Genomic DNA, 19501 nt, shown 5'->3' with positions numbered 1-19501 from the left:
ATCAATCTTTATCCCCTGTACCCGACTCCCCAGCATCTACTCCACCACCTACCAAGGCCCCTCCTTTCAACATCTCCACTGACCTCCTTACCCCTCCTCCACACTGCTTCCTCTCCCAATTTGACCTGGTCACCCCTATTGAAATCTCCAAACTCATCAGCTCTTCCAAACCCACTACCTGCTCCCTCGACCCTCTCCCCACTCCCCTGTTGAAGTCCCGCCTCCCCGTTCTCTGCCCCTACCTCACTAATCTCTTCAACTCCTCATTGTCCCCTCCGCTTTCAAAACTGCTGCCGTTACACCAATCTTAAAGAAACCTGGTCTTGATCCCTCCTCTCTCATTAACTACCGCCCAATCTCAAACCTCCCCTTTCTTTCAAAAACCCTGGAGCGTATCGTTGCGTCGCAACTTCATTCCCACCTCCTTGCGTATAACCTACTTGAACCCCTCCAATCTGGCTTTCGCCCCCTCCATAGCACAGAAACTGCTCTCCTCAAAGTCCTCAACGACCTCCTCACCTCTGCTGACACTGGTTCCCTCAACATCCTCATCCTCCTCGACCTGAGCGCAGCCTTCGATACAGTGAACCATAACATCCTGCTCACCAGACTCAAAGACCTCGGCATTGAAGGCTCTACACTCAGCTGGCTCCGTTCCTACCTTTCCAACAGATCCCACTTCATCTCTCTCCACAACCACACCTCTGCTACAGCCGCAGTCACTCAAGGCGTTCCCCAAGGCTCCGTACTCGGCCCCCTCCTCTTCCTCATCTACATCCTCCCCCTTGGTCAGATACTCCGCCACTTCAATCTGGACTTCCACTGTTACGCTGATGACACCCAGATTTACCTTGGCACCAAATCCCCCCACAACCCCCCCTTCTCCCATATCAACTCCTGTTTGTCAGCTATAAAAACCTGGATGCAACATAATTTCCTCAAACTCAACAGCGATAAGACAGAATTCCTCCTCATAGGCTCCAAAGCCACACTCAGCAAAATCAATAACCCCACTCTCACCATCGATGGCACCACTGTCTCCCCATCTCCCTAGGCCCGCAACCTTGGCGTGATCTTTGATTCCACCCTCTCCCTTGAGCCTCACATCCGCCATGTCATTAAAACCTCCTTCTTTCATCTCCGCAACATCGCCAAACTCAGACCCTCTCTCACACCGCCCGCTGCTGAAAGACTCATCCATGCCTTCATCTCCTCCCGACTGGACTATTGCAACTCACTTCTCCTTGGCATCAACGCCACCTACATCAACCGACTCCAACTGGTCCAGAACGCAGCCGCCCGACTCATCACCCACACCAAATCCTGGCATCACATCACTCCAGTCCTCAAACAAATTCACTGGCTTCCCATCTCCCACCGGATCACCTACAAAATCCTGGTCCTCACCTACAAAGCCCTCCACCATCTGGCCCCCCATATCTCACTGACCTCCTCTCCCCCTACCAACCCTCACGGTCCCTCAGATCCACATCAGCCGGTCTCCTCTCCATCCACAAGTCCAACCTCCGCAGTTTTGGGGACAGAGCCTTCTCCAGGGCAGCTCCCAGGCTCTGGAACTCCCTCCCCCAACTGATCCGCAATTCCGTGTCCCTCACCATCTTCCAGTCCCGCCTCAAGACCCATCTCTTCACCTCTGCCTATCCTTAGCCCCACGTCCCCATCCCTTTTCATCTGTGCATTAATTGCCTCGTACTGTGTTTTGTATTGAATTCTGTCTTTACTTTGTGTACTAGTCATGTCTCTACTATTTATTTCATTCCCCTTACATGTTTTTCCTCTACATGCTCAATTTTTGTAAGGTGTCCTTGAGACTTGAAAGGTGCCCATAAATAAAATTTATTATTATTATTATTATTATCTTTTTCAAAGCCCCCACTTCCACCAATCCATGTATCTGCCATTTCCAACTTTCTTGGCATGTTGTTCCAGATGCGGACTTCAATTTATTTTAGAGACAGAGTGTGGAAACGGGGCTTTCGGCTCGATCACTATCCTGCGCACTAGGGACAATTTACCATTTGCCCTAAACGAATTAACCTACAAAACTACGTCTTTGGAGTGTGCGAGGAAACTGGAGCACCTGGAGAAAGCCCACACAGGTCATGGGAAGAATGTACAAGCTCTGTACAGACAGCACCCGTAGTCAGGATGGAACCTGGGTTTCTGGCGCTGGAAGGCTGCAACTCTACCGCTGCGCTGTCCTCTGAATGAAAAAGCTTCCTCCTGAGAGGTCCCTCTTAAATATCTCACCCAAGGCCTATGCTCTCTAGCTTTAGAATGCTCTATAGAGAAAAGACTTTGAGCGTTCATTTTATCCATGTTCCTCGTGATCTTGTACTCAAATTCTTATATTGCAGAGGGAAAATAATCCCAACCAATTCAACCTCTCCCTATAAATCAAGCCCAAGTAACATCCTGGTGAATCTTTCAACACTCTTTCCAACTTAATGACATCCTCCCTGTATCTGAGTGACCAGAATTGCACACAGTACTTCAAGTGTTATCTCACCAACGACTGGTACAACTGCATCATGATATCCCAACCTTTGTACTCCATGCCCTTCTCAATGAAGGCAAGCTGCTAAATGCCTATTCACCACCTGCCTACCTGACTTGCCCCTTTCAGGGAACCATGCACCCGTATTTTTACATCTTTGTTCTGTCACACTCTCCAGGACTCTGGCATTTACTGTGTCAGTCGTGTCCTCGTCTGACATACCAATGTGCATCATCTCACACTCGCCAGTTACATTTCCTTTCCTTGCCCCACCTTCCCAATTGATAATAGACCTTGTAAAATTGGATATCCTCCGTCACTGCCTACTTCACCACAATTTTTACTTTCATCTGCAACTCTCTATATTGAGAGGCATAGATATGGGAGGCAGTCAGAACCTTTTTCCCAAGGTTGTAATGTCCATATTTAGATCGCATAGTTATGGGGGGGGGGGGGGGGGGAGCTGGAACACATTGCCAGGGATGATGAAAGTGCAGCACCTTACACTTGTCAGTAAAATGTAATTTGCCTTTCCTTGGCCTGGAACACGCTGCCATGGGTGGCGGTGGACGCAGATACAATAGTGGCTCTTAGATAGGCACGTGGAAGTGCAAGGAATAGAGGGATATGAATCTTGTACAGGCAGATGATATCAGTTTAACTGGGAATCATGTTCTCCGGGTGCTCTGGTTTTCTCCCACATTCCAAAGACATAATTGGCTTGGTATAAACATAAATTGTCCCTGTTGTGTATGTTAGTGTGCGGGGATCGCTGGTCGGCACGGACTCAGTGTGCCTGTTTCTGCGATGTATCTCGTCAAGTTTATTTGTCACGTACACATACAAGATGTGCTGTGAAATGAAAGTGGCAATGCCTGCGAATTGTGCAAAAAACAACAGAACAGAAAAGAACAGAATCAGTATTTACATTTTAGAAACAATAAAATTAAAAAAGACGCAACACAACAGTAGATTAGTAAATTAGTCCCTGGTGAGATAAGAGTTAACAGTCCTGATGGCCTGTGGGAAGATACCCCGTCTCATCCTCTCTGTTTTCACAGCGTGACAGTGGAGGCGCTTGCCTGACCGTAGCAGCTGGAACAGTCCGTTGCCGAACTCACTACTCTCTGCAGAGACTTCCGGTCCTGGGCAGAGATGTTCCCAAACCAGATTGAGATGTAGCCGGACAAGATGCTTTCTACAACCCCAGAGTAGAAGCACTGAAGGATCCTCAGAGAGACTCTGAAATTCCTCAGCTGCCTGAGGTGGTAAAGGCGCTGCCTTGCCTTACTCACCAGTGTGTGTTGTCCATGTCAGATCCTCTGTGATGTGGACTCCCAGGTATTTAAAGCTGCTCACCTATCCACAGTAGTCTCATTTATCTCCAGTGGTGTGTACGTCCTCGGATGTTGAGCCCTTCTAAAGTCCACAATCAGCTCCTTGGTTTTTGTGACATTCAAGAGGAGGCTGTTGTCCTGACACCAGAGTGCCAGATCAGCCACCTCCTCCCGGTAGGCCTTCTCATTGTTATCGGAGATCAGGCCCACCACCACAGTGTCATCAGCTTGATGATGGAGTTGGAGCTGAACCTGGCCACACAGTCATGTGTGTACAGGGAGTACAGTATCTCTAAACTAAGCTGAAGAGGATATGTTGTCATGAAACATCTGTGTGGCACAGTAAAATTAGGTGCAACTCATTTGGTTCTCGTATTAGGATTTCACGTATGAGGATTTTGAAATGGGCTTTGGGTTTTTCATAAATTTTTATAATTGTCTTCACATTTTGACCTCTTCCTGTATTGCAGGATTTGATAAATTAAAAGCTTCCCACATACATTTTGTTCAATAGATTCTACAAAGGTGTTGCTCCTCTTTGGATGAGACAGATTCCCTACACGATGATGAAGTTTGCTTGCTTTGAGCGCACAGTTGAAGCGTTATACAAACACGTGGTCCCCAAACCACGTAGTGACTGCACCAAAGGAGAGCAGCTGGTGGTGACCTTTGTTGCTGGATATATTGGTAAGAACATTCTTTGGAAACATCCAAGTATTTAAATACTACACAGAAACATCTTTTAGACTTGATTGATGCATGGACATTTCACACAAAAATGGTGAAAGATTCACAAACTACTTTCCAAGAAGTTAATTTCATCTGTTTCTGAGGCACAGAGAAAGCTTTGTTGATGAGTCATCTCAAGCCTTTTGGTACTGCTGAAGTTCAGAGTCTGCATTCTGGTTGAGATCTTGATTAAGGGAATGTCATGTAGGGTGAATGTTTAGGGCTGTTGGGTAAAGCAGGATTCTTGGGATGCTTCCATTGTGATAGAAACATAGACATAGAAATTAGGTGCCGGAGTAGGCCATTCGGCCCTTCGAGCCTGCACCGCCGTTCAATATGATCATGGCTGATCATCCAACTCAGTATCCCATCCCTGCCTTCTCTCCATACCCTCTGATCCCCTTAGCCACAAGGGCCACATCTAACTCCCTCTTAAATATAGCCAATGAACTGGCCTCGACTACCCTCTGTGGCGGGGAGTTCCAGAGATACACCACTCTCTGTGTGAAAAAAGTTCTTCTCATCTCGGTTTTAAAGGATTTCCCCCTTATCCTTAAGCTGTGACCCCTTGTCCTGGACTTCCCCAACATCGGGAGCAATCTTCCTGCATCTAGCCTGTCCAACCCCTTAAGAATTTTGTAAGTTTCTATAAGATCCCCTCTCAATCTCCTAAATTCTAGAGAGTATAAACCAAGTCTATCCAGTCTTTCTTCATAAGACAGTCCTGACATCCCAGGAATCAGTCTGGTGAACCTTCTCTGCACTCCCTCTATGGCAATAATGTCCTTCCTCAGATTTGGAGACCAAAACTGTACGCAATACTCCAGGTGTGGTCTCGCCAAGACCCTGTACAACTGCAGTAGAACCTCCCTGCTCCTATACTCAAATCCTTTTGCTATGAAAGCTAACATACCATTTGCTTTCTTCACTGCCTGCTGCACCTGCATGCCCACTTTCAATGACTGGTGTACCATGACACCCAGGTCTCGCTGCATCTCCCCTTTTCCTAGTCGGCCACCATTTAGATAATAGTCTGCTTTCCTGTTTTTGCCACCAAAATGGATAACCTCACATTTATCCACATTATACTGCATCTGCCAAACATTTGCCCACTCACCCAGCCTATCCAAGTCACCTTGCAGTCTCCTAGCATCCTCCTCACAGCTAACACTGCCCCCCAGCTTAGTGTCATCCGCAAACTTGGAGATATTGCCTTCAATTCCCTCATCCAGATCATTAATACATATTGTAAATAGCTGGGGTCCCAGCACTGAGCCTTGCGGTACCCCACTAGTCACTGCCTGCCATTGTGAAAAGGACCCGTTTACTCCTACTCTTTGCTTCCTGTTTGCCAGCCAGTTCTCTATCCACATCAATACTGAACCCCCAATGCCGTGTGCTTTAAGTTTGTAAACTAATCTCTTATGTGGGACCTTGTCGAAAGCCTTCTGGAAGTCCAGATACACCACATCCACTGGTTCTCCTCTATCCACGCTACTAGTTACATCCTCGAAAAATTCTATAAGATTCGTCAGACTTGATTTACCTTTTGTAAATCCATGCTGACTTTGTCCAATGATTTCACCACTTTCCAAATGTGCTGCTATCCCATCTTTAATAACTGACTCTAGCAGTTTCCCCACTACCGATGTTAGACTAACTGGTCTGTAATTCCCCGTTTTCTCTCTCCCTCCCTTCTTAAAAAGTGGGGTTACGTTTGCTACCCGCCAATCCTCAGGAACTACTCCAGAATCTAAAGAGTTTTGAAAGATTATTACTAATGCATCCACTATTTCTGGAGCTACTTCCTTAAGTACTCTGGGATGCAGCCTATCTGGCCCTGGGGATTTATCGGCCTTTAATCCATTTAATTTACCCAACACCACTTCCCGGCTAACCTGGATTTCACTCAATTCCTCCAACTCCTTTGACCCGCGGTCCCCTGCTATTTCCGGCAGATTATTTATGTCTTCCTTAGTGAAGACGGAACCAAAGTAGTTATTCAATTGGTCCGCCATATCCTTGTTCCCCATGATCAACTCACCTGTTTCTGACTGCAAGGGACCTAATGGGACTGCAAGGGACATGATAACATGTTGTTGTTCAGTTCCAGTACTTGTAAAAGTAATTTACTGGTTCCTTGACCTCTGGACATTTGTAACCACCTGCATATTCTTTCCAGCTGGTGTGTTTTGTGCTATCGTATCGCACCCTGCTGACTCTGTGGTTTCCGTGCTGAATAAAGAAAGTGGCAGCTCTGCTGTCCAGGTTTTGAAGAGGCTTGGACCTGTCGGTAAGCAATGTTTAGTTTAGTGATATAGCGCGGAAACAAGCCCTGGGCCTGTCGAGTCCACGCCGACCGATCGTCCCCACACATACTAGGTACAATTTACACTTATACCAAGCCAATTAGTTCACAAACCTGTATGTGTTTGGAGTGTAAACTTCGTATAGAAAGGATTGTCAGGATTGAACCTGGATCTCTGTAAGGCCGCAACACTATCGCTGCTCCTTCTAGATGTTATGCCAATTTCCCAGTTCAAGGTGGTAACTGAATGTTTTGTTTTACAGGAGTGTGGAAGGGATTGGTTGCCCGTATCATCATGATCGGTACACTGACCGCCTTGCAGTGGTTTATCTACGACTCGGTGAAGGTTTACTTCAGGCTGCCTCGCCCACCACCACCCGAGATGCCAGAGTCGCTGAAGAAGAAGCTTGGAATTCAGTGAAAAACTACACAGGTGGACTTGGCCTACTCCCTGCCTAGGCCAGATATCCATAAGACATGTAAAAAAAGTTTAATTTAATATTCAAGTATCATGTCTGTAATGCCACAGTGGTGAATGCTGGCAAAGTCAGCGTGGTGTTCATCAACTCTCCATTTCTGAATAAAGAACATTAAATCCAAGTTTTAAATGTGTAAAATGATCCACTTCGTTTGCAGGCTTGTTTAATAAATTTAATAGAATAGATCAAAACTTTCAGTTTCAATGAAATACAAAATCTTTTCAGTCTGGAAATTTGTTAAGCAGAGCAATCTATTCGCAAAGCCACAGCTATTGTATATTTGGTTCAGTCAGTAAAATATGTTTAAAGCTGCTTGGTTGTTATTGATTTGTGACTAAATTACAAAGTTAATGTGTGATGGTTTAAACTTTTTAAAGTCACCCCTTGTGCTCTCTGCAAGTGGGTAACATCCATTTTAGTAGTTGATCTATTGAAGGTTCTTGAGTCTTTGATACGAGGTTAATATTACCAAGTAGTCTTGTGCTGCAGGCATGTAGACTTTGCTGCTGTGGATATTCTGTCAGAAACAAATAAAATATTTGCAAGCTCTCCAGCTGCTTAATGACCCCTCGTTATGGATAAAATGGTAGTTCAGTCAAATCACTCCTGCACTGACCCTGATGCCAAATTAAACTAATCACATCCGCTGTACGTTGCCCGTGTCCCTCTGTCTTCTGTGTTACAGTTCGTTTCACATCAAACAAACAAAAACGCAATAAAATTAGTAATCAAGTAGTAAAATCTTTATTTCGCCAGGTGGGTGTGGCAGTAAACTCTTACAGTATGTAATATACAGACCATAGGTTCACTCTATCCCCACACAAAGGGGTAATGTTCAATCAGATATATTTATACACCAATAATCAGCAATTCAGCAATACTTTATCTCACAGAGCATCGTACAGCCTCTTGCTTGTTAAGATTGACAGGTTCTTCTGAGAGAGGAAGATATATGGTCATGATGAGAAGGCTATTTTTCTGCAGATCAAGCATTTTGCTTTTTTACTTTATTGAAGCACATTGTAATCTTATAGAGCAAGGGTAGGAGTCAAGAATCTGAACATTCCCTTGATTGTTTTGCTCTGTGTTGTAAACATTCAAGTATTGTCCTGTTATCTCGCTAGTGTTATGGAAGATCGGCGAAAACAACTTTGTTAGCCTTGTTAGTGTATTAGGAGGAAGGTGATACAAACCCGGCTGCTCCATTCTCTCAGCATATGACAGTCCTGCCATCCTGGGAATTAACCTATGCTGCACCCTCAATAGCAAGAATGTCCTTCCTCAAATTTGGAGACCAAAACTGCACACAATACTCCAGGTGTGGTCTCACTAGGGCCCTGTACAACTGCAGAAGGACCTCTTTGCTCCTATATTCGATTCCTCTTGTTATAAAGACCAACATGCCAATCGCTTTCTTCATTGCCTGCTGTACCTGCATGCTTACTTTCATAGACTGATGTACAAGGGCCCCCAGATCCCGTTGTACTTCCCCTTTTTCCACTTGACGCCATTTTGATAGTAATCTGCCTTCCTGTTTTTGCTACCAAAGTGGATAACCTCACATTTATCTGCATTAACTTTATCTGCCCACTCCCCCCAACCTATCCAAGTCACCCTGCAATCTCATAGCATCCTCCTCACAGTTCACACTGCCACCCAGCTTTGTGTCATCTGCAAATTTGCTAATGTTACTTTGAATCCCTTCATCCAAATCATTGATGTATATTGTAAATAGCTGCGGTCCCAGCACCAAGCCTTGCGGCACCCCACTAGTCACTGCCTGCCATTCTGAAAGGGCCCCGTTAATCCCTACTCTTTGTTTCCTGTCTGCCAACCACTTCTCTATCCATGTCAGCACTCTACCCCCAATACCATGTGCCCTAATTTTGCCCACTAATCTCCTATGTGGGACCTTATCAAATGCTTTCTGAAAGTCCAGCTACACTACATCCACTGGCTCTCCCTTGTCCATTTTCCTAGTTAAATCGTCAAAAAATTCCAGAAGATTAGTCAAGCATGATTTCCCCTTCGTAAATCCATGCTGACTCGGACCGATCCTGTTACTGCTATCCAAATGTTCGGCAATCTCATCTTTTATAATTGACTCCAGCATCTTCCCCACCACCGATGTCAGGCTAACTGGTCTATAATTCCCTGTTTTCTCTCTCCCGACTTTCTTAAAAAGTGGGATAACATTAGCTACCCTCCAATCCACAGGAACGGATCCTGAGTCTATAGAACATTGGAAAATTATCACCAATGCATCCACGATTTCTAGAGCCACTTCCTTAAGTACCCTGGGATGCAGACCATCAGGCCCTAGGGATTTATCTGCCTTCAGTCCCATCAGTCTACCCAACACCATTTCCTGCCTAATGTGGATTTCCTTCAGTTCCTCCGTCACTCCAGATCCTCTGGCCACTACTATATCAGGAAGATTGTTTGTGTCTTCCTTAGTGAAGACGGATCCAAAGTACGTGTTCAACTCATTTGCGATTTCCTTGTTCCCCATTGTTCACCTCTACTGGCAACAACCTCGTAAATCTTTCTGAACCCTTTCAAGCTTGGCAATATCTTTCAGATATAACCTTCCAGACCAGCTGACCTTGTCGAATGCCTTACTGAAATCCAACTCCACAACTTCAACAGCTCTGCCCTCATTGACCTTTTTGGTCACGTCTTCAAAAAATTTGTGAGTGGGAGAAAACCCAGGCGTGATATTCTTCCGATTTAAATCGGAATCCCGATTTTTTTGTTTTCCTATTTGTCAATTTTTTGTGGACAAACTCATAATGCACCGGTCACTCGGCAGCCAATCAGACGCAGTCTCCGAGAGGGCGTTGTGGCCAATCACCGACCAGCTTCCCTTACTGAAGCAGAAGATGGCTGCAGCCAAAATCATTTTTTCTGTGCTGATTGCACACAGTGCTAGGCCAAGAGTCGAGAGAGTTTTATTGTCAAGTGTCCCAGATAGGCCAATGAAATTCTTACTTGCATCGCAACAGAATATGTAAACAAATACAGAACGGGAGATAAAAGTTCAAAGGTAGACAGAAATGCTGGAGAAACTCAGCGGGTGAGGCAGCATCTATGGAGCGAAGGAACAGGTGACGTTTCGGGTCGAGACCCTTCTTCAGACTGATATGGAGGTGGGTGGGGGGGGGGGGGTTACGGAGTGAGCGCTCTGCGGAAAGCTGAAAGGGGAGGAGATGGGAAGATGTGGCCAGTGGTGGGATCCCGTTGGAGGTGGCGAAAATGTCGGAGGATAATATGTTGTATGTGACGGCTGGTGGGGTGGAATGTGAGGACAAGGGGGACTCTGTCCTTGTTACGAGTGGGGGGGATGGGGAGTGAGCTGAGCTACGGGACGTAGAGGAGACCCTGGTGAGAGCTTCATCTATAGTCAAAGAGGGGAACCCCTGATCCCTTCGGCCCCTCGGACTCAATCAAAATGATAGCAGGCAGTCTTGGCAGCCTTACCCCACTACTCAAACCTCACGTCAAAAACCTCGCCGTGATATTTGACTCCGCACTGAAATTTGACAAACAAGTCAATGCCGTGGTAAAAGCTAGCTTCTTTCAGCTTCGGACGATAGCTAAAATAAAATAATTCCAACACTTTGATGACCTCGAAAAGATCATCCACACATTTATCTCCTCCCGCCTAGATTACTGCAACTCTCTTTACACTGGCATCAGCCAATCTTCCCTGTCCCGCATGCAACTGGTCCAAAACGCCGCAGCGAGACTCCTGACGGTACCCGAAAAAGGGACCACATCACCCCGATCCTGGCCTCTCCACTGGATCCCTGTGCGGTTCCGTATACATTTCAAGACCCCCCTCTATGTCTACAAAGCCCTCAATGGGCTTGCCCCCTCCTACATTAAAAGTCTGCTCACCCACCACTCCACCTCCAGGTCCCTCAGATCATAGAAACATAGAAATTAGGTGCAGGAGTAGGCCATTCGGCCCTTCGAGCCTGCACCGCCATTCAATATGATCATGGCTGATCATCCAACTCAGTATCCCGTACCTGCCTTCTCTCCATACCCTCTGATCCCCTTAGCCACAAGGGCCACATCTAACTCCCTCCTAAATATAGCCAATGAACTGGCCTCGACTACCCTCTGGCAGGGAGTTCCAGAGATTCACCACTCTCTGTGTGAAAAAAGTTCTTCTCATCTCGGTTTTAAAGGATTTCCCCCTTATCCTTAAGCTGTGACCCCTTGTCCTGGACTTCCCCAACATCGGGAGCAATCTTCCTGCATCTAGCCTGTCCAACCCCTTAAGAATTTTGTAAGTTTCTATAAGATCCCCTCTCAATCTCCTAAATTCTAGAGAGTATAAACCAAGTCTATCCAGTCTTTCTTCATAAGACAGTCCTGACATCCCAGGAATCAGTCTGGTGAACCGTCTCTGCACTCCCTCTATGGCAATAATGTCCTACCTCAGATTTGGAGACCAAAACTGTACGCAATACTCCAGGTGTGGTCTCACCAAGACCCTGTACAACTGCAGTAGAACCTCCCTGCTCCTATACTCAAATCCTTTTGCTATGAAAGCTAACATACCATTCGCTTTCTTCACTGCCTGCTGCACCTGCATGCCCACTTTCAATGACTGGTGTACCATGACACCCAGGTCTCGCTGCATCTCCCCTTTTCCTAGTCGGCCACCATTTAGATAATAGTCTGCTTTCCTGTTTTTGCCACCAAAATGGATAACCTCACATTTATCCACATTATACTGCATCTGCCAAACATTTGCCCACTCACCCAGCCTATCCAAGTCACCTTGCAGTCTCCTTGCATCCTCCTCACAGCTAACACTGCCCCCCAGCTTAGTGTCATCCGCAAACTTGGAGATATTGCCTTCAATTCCCTCATCCAGATCATTAATATATATTGTAAATAGCTGGGGTCCCAGCACTGAGCCTTGCGGTACCCCACTAGTCACTGCCTGCCATTGTGAAAAGGACCCGTTTACTCCTACTCTTTGCTTCCTGTTTGCCAGCCAGTTCTCTATCCACATCAATACTGAACCCCCAATGCCGTGTGCTTTAAGTTTGTAAACTAATCTCTTATGTGGGACCTTGTCGAAAGCCTTCTGGAAGTCCAGATACACCACATCCACTGGTTCTCCCCTATCCACGCTACTAGTTACATCCTCGAAAAATTCTATAAGATTCGTCAGACATGATTTACCTTTTGTAAATCCATGCTGACTTTGTCCAATGATTTCACCACTTTCCAAATGTGCTGCTATCCCATCTTTAATAACTGACTCTAGCAGTTTCCCCACTACCGATGTTAGACTAACTGGTCTGTAATTCCCCGTTTTCTCTCTCCCTCCCTTCTTAAAAAGTGGGGTTACGTTTGCTACCCGCCAATCCTCAGGAACTACTCCAGAATCTAAAGAGTTTTGAAAGATTATTACTAATGCATCCACTATTTCTGGAGCTACTTCCTTAAGTACTCTGGGATGCAGCCTATCTGGCCCTGGGGATTTATCGGCCTTTAATCCATTTAATTTACCCAACACCACTTCCCGGCTAACCTGGATTTCACTCAATTCCTCCAACTCCTTTGACCCGCGGTCCCCTGCTATTTCCGGCAGATTATTTATGTCTTCCTTAGTGAAGACGGAACCAAAGTAGTTATTCAATTGGTCCGCCATATCCTTGTTCCCCATGATCAACTCACCCGTTTCTGACTGCAAGGGACCTACATTTGTTTTAACTAATCTCTTTCTTTTCACATATCTATAAAAACTTTTGCAGTCAGTTTTTATGTTCCCTGCCAGTTTTCTTTCATAATCTATTTTTCCTTTCCTAATTAAGCCCTTTTTCCTCCTCTGCTGGTCTCTGAATTTCTCCCAGTCCTCCGGTATGCTGCTTTTTCTGGCTAATTTGTACGCATCATCCTTCGCTTTGATACTATCCCTGATTTTCCTTGTTATCCACGGATGCACTACCTTCCCTGATTTATTCTTTTGCCAAACTGGGATGAACAATTTTTGTAGTTCATCCATGCAGTCTTTAAATGTCTTCCATTGCATATCCACCGTCAACCCTTTTAGAATTAATTGCCAGTCAATCTTGGCCAATTCACGTCTCATACCCTCAAAGTTACCTTTCTTTAAGTTCAGAACCATTGTTTCTGAATTAACAATGTCACTCTCCATCCTAATGAAGAACTCAACCATATTATGGTCACTCTTGCCCAAGGGGGCACGTACAACAAGACTGCTAACTAACCCTTCCTCATTACTCAATACCCAGTCTAAAATAGCCTGCTCTCTCGTTGGTTCCTCTACATGTTGATTTAGATAACTATCCCGCATACATTCCAAAAAATCCTCTTCCTCAGCACCCCTGCCAATTTGATTCACCCAATCTATATGTAGATTGAAGTCACCCATTATAACGGTTTTGCCTTTGTCGCACGCATTTCTAATTTCCTGTTTGATACCATCTCCAACTTCACTACTACTGTTAGGTGGCCTGTACACAACACCCACCAGCGTTTTCTGCCCCTTAGTGTTTCGCAGCTCTACCCATACCGATTCCACATCCTGCAAACTAATGTCCTTCCTTTCCATTGCATTAATCTCCTCTCTAATCAGCAACGCTACCCCACCTCCTTTTCCTTTCTCTCTATCCCTCCTGAATATTGAATATCCCTGGATGTTCAGCTCCCAGCCTTGGTCACCCTGGAGCCATGTCTCCGTGATCCCAACTATATCATAGTCATTAATAGCTATCTGCACATTCAACTCATCCACCTTATTACGAATGCTCCTTGCATTGAGACACAAAGCCTTCAGGCTTGTTTTTACAACACTCTTACCCCTTATACAATTTTGTTGAAAAGTGGCCCTTTTTGATTGATCGGCTGACTTGGGGCTGCTGAATATCCCGTGGTCTAGGCATAAGCTTGGGGGCGACCGTGCCTTTGCGGTTGCAGCTCCTAGATTGTGGAACAGCATCCCCCTTCCCATCAGAACTGCCCCCTCCATTGACTCCTTTAAGTCAAGATCAAAAACTTATCTATAATCCCAAGCCTTTCCTGACGTCCACTGAGCGAGGGCTATATGTATATATGTACAGTGGCTTGCAAAAGTTTTCATACCCCTTGAACTTTTCCACATTTTGTCACGTTACAACCACAAACGTAAATGTATTTTATTGGGATTTTATGTGATAGACCAACACAAAGTGGTGCATAATTGTGAAGTGGAAGGAAAATGATACATGGTTTTCAAATTTTTTTACAAATAAAAAACTGAAAAGTGTGGCGTGCAAAAGTATTCAGCCCCCCTGAGTCAATACTTTGTAGAACCACCTTTCGCTGCAATTACAGCTGCAAGTCTTTTGGGGTATGTCTCTACCAGCTTTGCACATCTAGAGACTGAAATTTTTGCCCATTCTTCTTTGCAAAATAGCTCAAGCTCAGTCAGATTGGATGGAGAGCGTCTGTGAACAGCAATTTTCAAGTCTTGCCAGAGATTCTCAATTGGATTTAGGTCTGGACTTTGACTGGGCCATTCTAACACATGAATATGCTTTGATCTAAACCATTCCATTGTAGCTCTGGCTGTATGTTTAGGGTCGTTGTCCTGCTGGAAGGTGAACCTCCGCCCCAGTCTCAAGTCTTTTGCAGACTCTAACAGGTTTTCTTCCAAGATTGCCCTGTATTTGGCTCCATCCATCTTCCCATCAACTCTGACCAGCTTCCCTGTCCCTGCTGAAGAAAAGCATCCCCACAGCATGATGCTGCCACCACCATGTTTCACAGTGGGGATGGTGTGTTCAGGGTGATGTGCAGTGTTAGTTTTCCGCCACACTTAGCGTTTTGCATTTAGGCCAAAAACTTCAATTTTGGTCTCATCTGACCAGAGCACCTTCCTCCACATGTTTGCTGTGTCCACCACATGGCTTGTGGCAAACTGCAAATGGGACTTCTTATGGCTTTTTTTCAACAATGGCTTTCTTCTTGCCACCCTTCCATAAAGGCCCGATTTGTGGAGTGCACGACTAATAGTTGTCCTGTGGACAGATTCTCCCACCTGAGCTGTGGATCTTTGCAGCTCCTCCAGAGTTACTTGGCTGCTTCTCTGATCAATGCTCTCCTTGCCCGTCCTGTCAGTTTAGGTGGACGGCCATGTCTTGGTAGGTTTGCAGTTGTGCCATACTCTTTCCATTTTCGGATGATGGATTGAACAGTGCTCCGTGAGATGTTCAAAGCTTGGGATATTTTTTTATAACCTAACCCTGCTTTAAACTTCTCCACAACTTTATCCCTGACCTGTCTGGTGTGTTCCTTGGGCTTCATGATGCTGTTTGTTCACTAATGTTCTCTAACAAACCTCTGAGGCCTTCACAGAACAGCTGTATTTATACTGAGATTAGATTACACACAAGTGGACTCTATTTACTAATTAGGTGACTTCTGAAGGCAATTGGTTGCACTTTATTTTATTTAGGGGTATCAGAGTAAAGGGGGCTTTCTCCCTCCCTTTGCATGGTAGATCTGGCCGCCATTGCTGTCTCGCCGCGACTGCTGAAACCCAACGCAGAATCACTCCCTGGAGCTGGTAGACATAAATGCTGGGGAAACTCAGCGGGTGAGGCAGCATCTATGGAGCGATGGAAATAGGTGACGTTTCTAGTCGAGATCCTTCTTCAGACTGATGTGAGGGTAGGGGGGGCGGGAAGAAGATTTAGATTCAGATTCAGATTCAACTTTATTGTCATTGTGCAGTGTACAGTACAGAGACAACGAAATGCCGTGAGAAAGGAAGATGCGGAGACAGTGGGCTGAGGGAGAGCTGGGAAGGGGAGGGGAAAGAAGGGGAAACCTAGGACTAGAAATTGGAGAAGTCAATGTTCATACCGCTGGGGTGTAAACTACCCAAGCGAAATATGAGGTGCTGCTCCTCCAATTAACGGTGGGACTCACTCTGGGCATGGAAGAGGCCCAGGACAGAAAAGAGTTGGAGCTGGAGCAACTCTTGTTTCTTGGTTTCCTGGTCCTCCAAAAATATTCCAAATTGAATTTATACTGGAGGTGGTGGAGGGTGGACTTAAGCAAACAAGGGTTCTTGGGAAAAGTGAGCTACCTTAAATTTAGTTGCGTCTGGGTTGGGTAACTATGGTAGGGTGAAGACTATTCCATGCTTTAATTGTGCGGGGGAACTGCATGGAGTAGCCAGCATCTCTGCATAGAAGAAATTCGGGTAGAGACCCTTCTTCGGATTCCCTCTGGTTTTAGTGTTTTTAGTTTAATTTAAAGATACAGAGCGGAAACAGGCCCTTCGGCCCACTGAGTCCATGCCAATCACCGGTTCAGGTTCTATCCCACACATTAGTGACGTAAATCAAGAGTGTTTTATTCTCTCACATCCCAGTTAGACCAATGAAATCCTTACTTGCAGCAGCACAACAGAATATGTAAACATAGTACTGTAAACAATGTTATAAACGAGAAAACAAACAGTGTATATTTATATATGAATATATAACTATGTGTTTATAATATATATACCCACACACACACAATTTCCCTCCTGGGATTAATAAAGTTCTATCATATAGTATCGTGTGTGTAGCAAGGAACTGCAGATGCTGGTTTAAACTGAAGATAGACACTAAAAGCTGGAGTAACTCAACAGGTCAGACAGAATCTCTGGACAAAAGGAAAATATTACATTTTGGGTCGGGTCCGAAATAGGTTCCTGCACACCTTTGGAATGTGGAAGGATACATGAGCACCCGGAGAAAACCCATGTGATCAAAGGGAAAAGGAGCAAATTCCATACAGACAGCAACCATATTCAGGATCAAATCCGGGTCTCTGGCACTTTTAGGCAGCAACTTTATGTCCAATGTACTGCCCCATTGTCTTGAACTGAATTAAAACATACAGTAGCTGTAAAGGGGGACATAGCGTCACTTAGAGATTTAAGACTGAAAATTGATCTTTTTTTTAGTAACCAAAGTGATCAACGTATAATTTTTTGTGTGTTGGAAAACAAAATATAGTGGCACAGCTGGTGGACTTGCTGCCTCACACGCCAGAGATCTGTGTTCGATCCTGTCCTCGGGCACTGTGTTGAATTTGCACATTCTCCCTGCAAGCGTGTGGGTTTCCTCCCACATCCCAAAGATGCATTGGCTTTGTAGGTTAACTTGTCTCTGTAAAATTGCCCCTAATGTGTAGGGAGTGGGTGAGGAAAGTGGGATAACAGAACTTGTGTGAATGGGTGGTAGACAAAAAAGCTGGAGAAAATCAGCAGGTGAGGTAGCATCTATGGAGCGAAGGAAAAAGGCGTCGTTTCAGGTCGAGACCCTTCTTCAGACTGATGTGGGGGGGGTGGGGTGGGAAAAAGAAAGGAAGAGCCGGCCGGCCGACAGTAGGCTGTGGGAGAACCGGGAATGTGAGGGGAAGGAGGGAGAAAGCAAGGACTACCTGAAATTGGAGAAGCCAATGTTCATACCGCTGGGGTGTAAACTACTCAAGCGAAATATGAGGTGCTGTTCCTCCAATTTGCGGTGGGCCTCACTCTGGACAGGACAGAGAGGTCGGGTTCGGAATGGGAAGGGGAGTTGAAGTGCTGAGCCACCGGGAGATCAGGTTGGTTATTGCGAACTGAATGGAGGTGTTGTGCGAAGCGATCGCCAAGCCTGCGCTTGGTCTCACCAAGATTGATCATACGCTGAATAATCCAACCACATTTTTGTTTGGAAATGGAAAGAAATAATAGAAATTGCATTCATTGAAACGTGTAAAAAGAGTTAAACTACTGTATTGTAATTTTGCTGCATGTAATTGTGGTATATATCATGTCTTGATTGGTGAATATGTTTAGTTTGTGGCTTTATTTGAAGCAGAAATAATATGTAAATGCTTCATTGAGCATAATTCCGACTGGTAACTACGCACTTCATCCGAGCACATTATCGCACGCGTCTTAAATGACCACCTAAACTGTCATTTGGCAGCCTAAAAAGCTGCCAAGGTTGCCCGGCTGGCATCAGAGAAAAAAAGTTAAGGGAGAGCCCTGTTGATGTCCCGCCAGCAGTTTAAAATAAAAAGGTCGTTTGATCAAGTAGTATGGGATTATATGATTAAAGTATTGCAAAAATTCCAAATGGGAGAGAACTTCATCGCATGGATAAAATTATTATATAACAAACCCACGGTTAGAATACTAACTAATAATATACTATCCACGAAATTTGAATTATCAAGGGGCAATAGACAAGAATGTTCACTATCACCACTGTTATTTGCTTTGGTAATTGAACCCCTTGCTGAAAAAATAAGAACACACCCGGATATTTATGGTTATAATACAAAATACTCAAATAACATAATATCTTTATACGCCGATGATGTACTATTGTACATCACAAAACCACAAATTAGTATACCAAACATATTAAATTTAATTGAGGACTTTGGATCCTTCTCAGAATATAGAATAAACTGGAACAAAAGTGAAATTATGTCGATAAAACCAAAAGACTCAACACACCTCCGGAAATTCCCCTTTAAAATAGCCACAGAAAAATTCAAATATTTTGGAATTGAAATTACTAGAAACTACCATGATATGTTTAAAGCCAATTATAATCCCTTACTTAAGAAACTAAATAATTTGATTAAATTCTGGAAAACACTTCCGATGTCCCTAATAGGCAGAATAAACGCTATAAAAATGATATTTTTACCACAAATCCTATACCTATTTCAATCAATACCTATATATCTCCCAAAAAAGTTTTTCAAAAAATTGGACTCAGACATTACAAATTTTATATGGGATTAGATAAAGATTAGGATAAAGAGCACACCTTAATAAACGAAAAGAGTTGGGTGGTCTAGCTCTCCCCAACTTTATGTATTATAATTGGGCAGTAAATATTAAAAATATGATTCACCTGCTGGACAATTCTGCCCAGCAGGTGGACTGGATTGTAATGGAAAGAGAGGACTGCTCTCCGTGTAATATAATAATAATAATAATAATAATAACTTTATTTATAAAGCACTTTAAACAACTACAGTTGCCACAAAGTGCTGTACATGAGAAATCATGAACAAAAAGCTATTACAAACAATTAAA

General features: G+C 44.6%; 1 protein-coding gene and 1 long non-coding RNA gene across 3 annotated transcripts in view; one reads left to right on the top strand and one right to left on the bottom strand.

Annotated features, from left to right (window-relative positions):
* slc25a3 (solute carrier family 25 member 3) overlaps window positions 1-7922 on the top strand; it is a 16992-nt gene extending 9070 nt beyond the window's left edge. For both annotated transcript variants that reach the window (XM_033039375.1, XM_033039374.1), the window contains exons 5-7: window positions 4370-4542; window positions 6767-6877; window positions 7156-7922. In XM_033039375.1, coding sequence (XP_032895266.1) covers window positions 4370-4542; window positions 6767-6877; window positions 7156-7313 — 442 coding nt within the window. In that variant the 3' untranslated portion in view covers window positions 7314-7922. The remainder of the gene's footprint in view (window positions 1-4369; window positions 4543-6766; window positions 6878-7155) is intronic.
* Window positions 2486-19501, bottom strand: LOC116985016. Its single transcript, XR_004415189.1, has 3 exons — window positions 19491-19501; window positions 11897-11900; window positions 2486-2861 (listed from the first exon to the last, which is right to left on the bottom strand). It is a non-coding gene; the product is annotated as an uncharacterized LOC116985016 (long non-coding RNA).

This window comes from Amblyraja radiata, chromosome 21, assembly GCF_010909765.2.
Source record: "Amblyraja radiata isolate CabotCenter1 chromosome 21, sAmbRad1.1.pri, whole genome shotgun sequence".
Classification (NCBI taxonomy): Eukaryota; Metazoa; Chordata; class Chondrichthyes; order Rajiformes; family Rajidae; genus Amblyraja; species Amblyraja radiata.
Note: the sequence above shows the minus strand (reverse complement) of the source record. Positions and strands in the feature narration are given on the sequence as shown.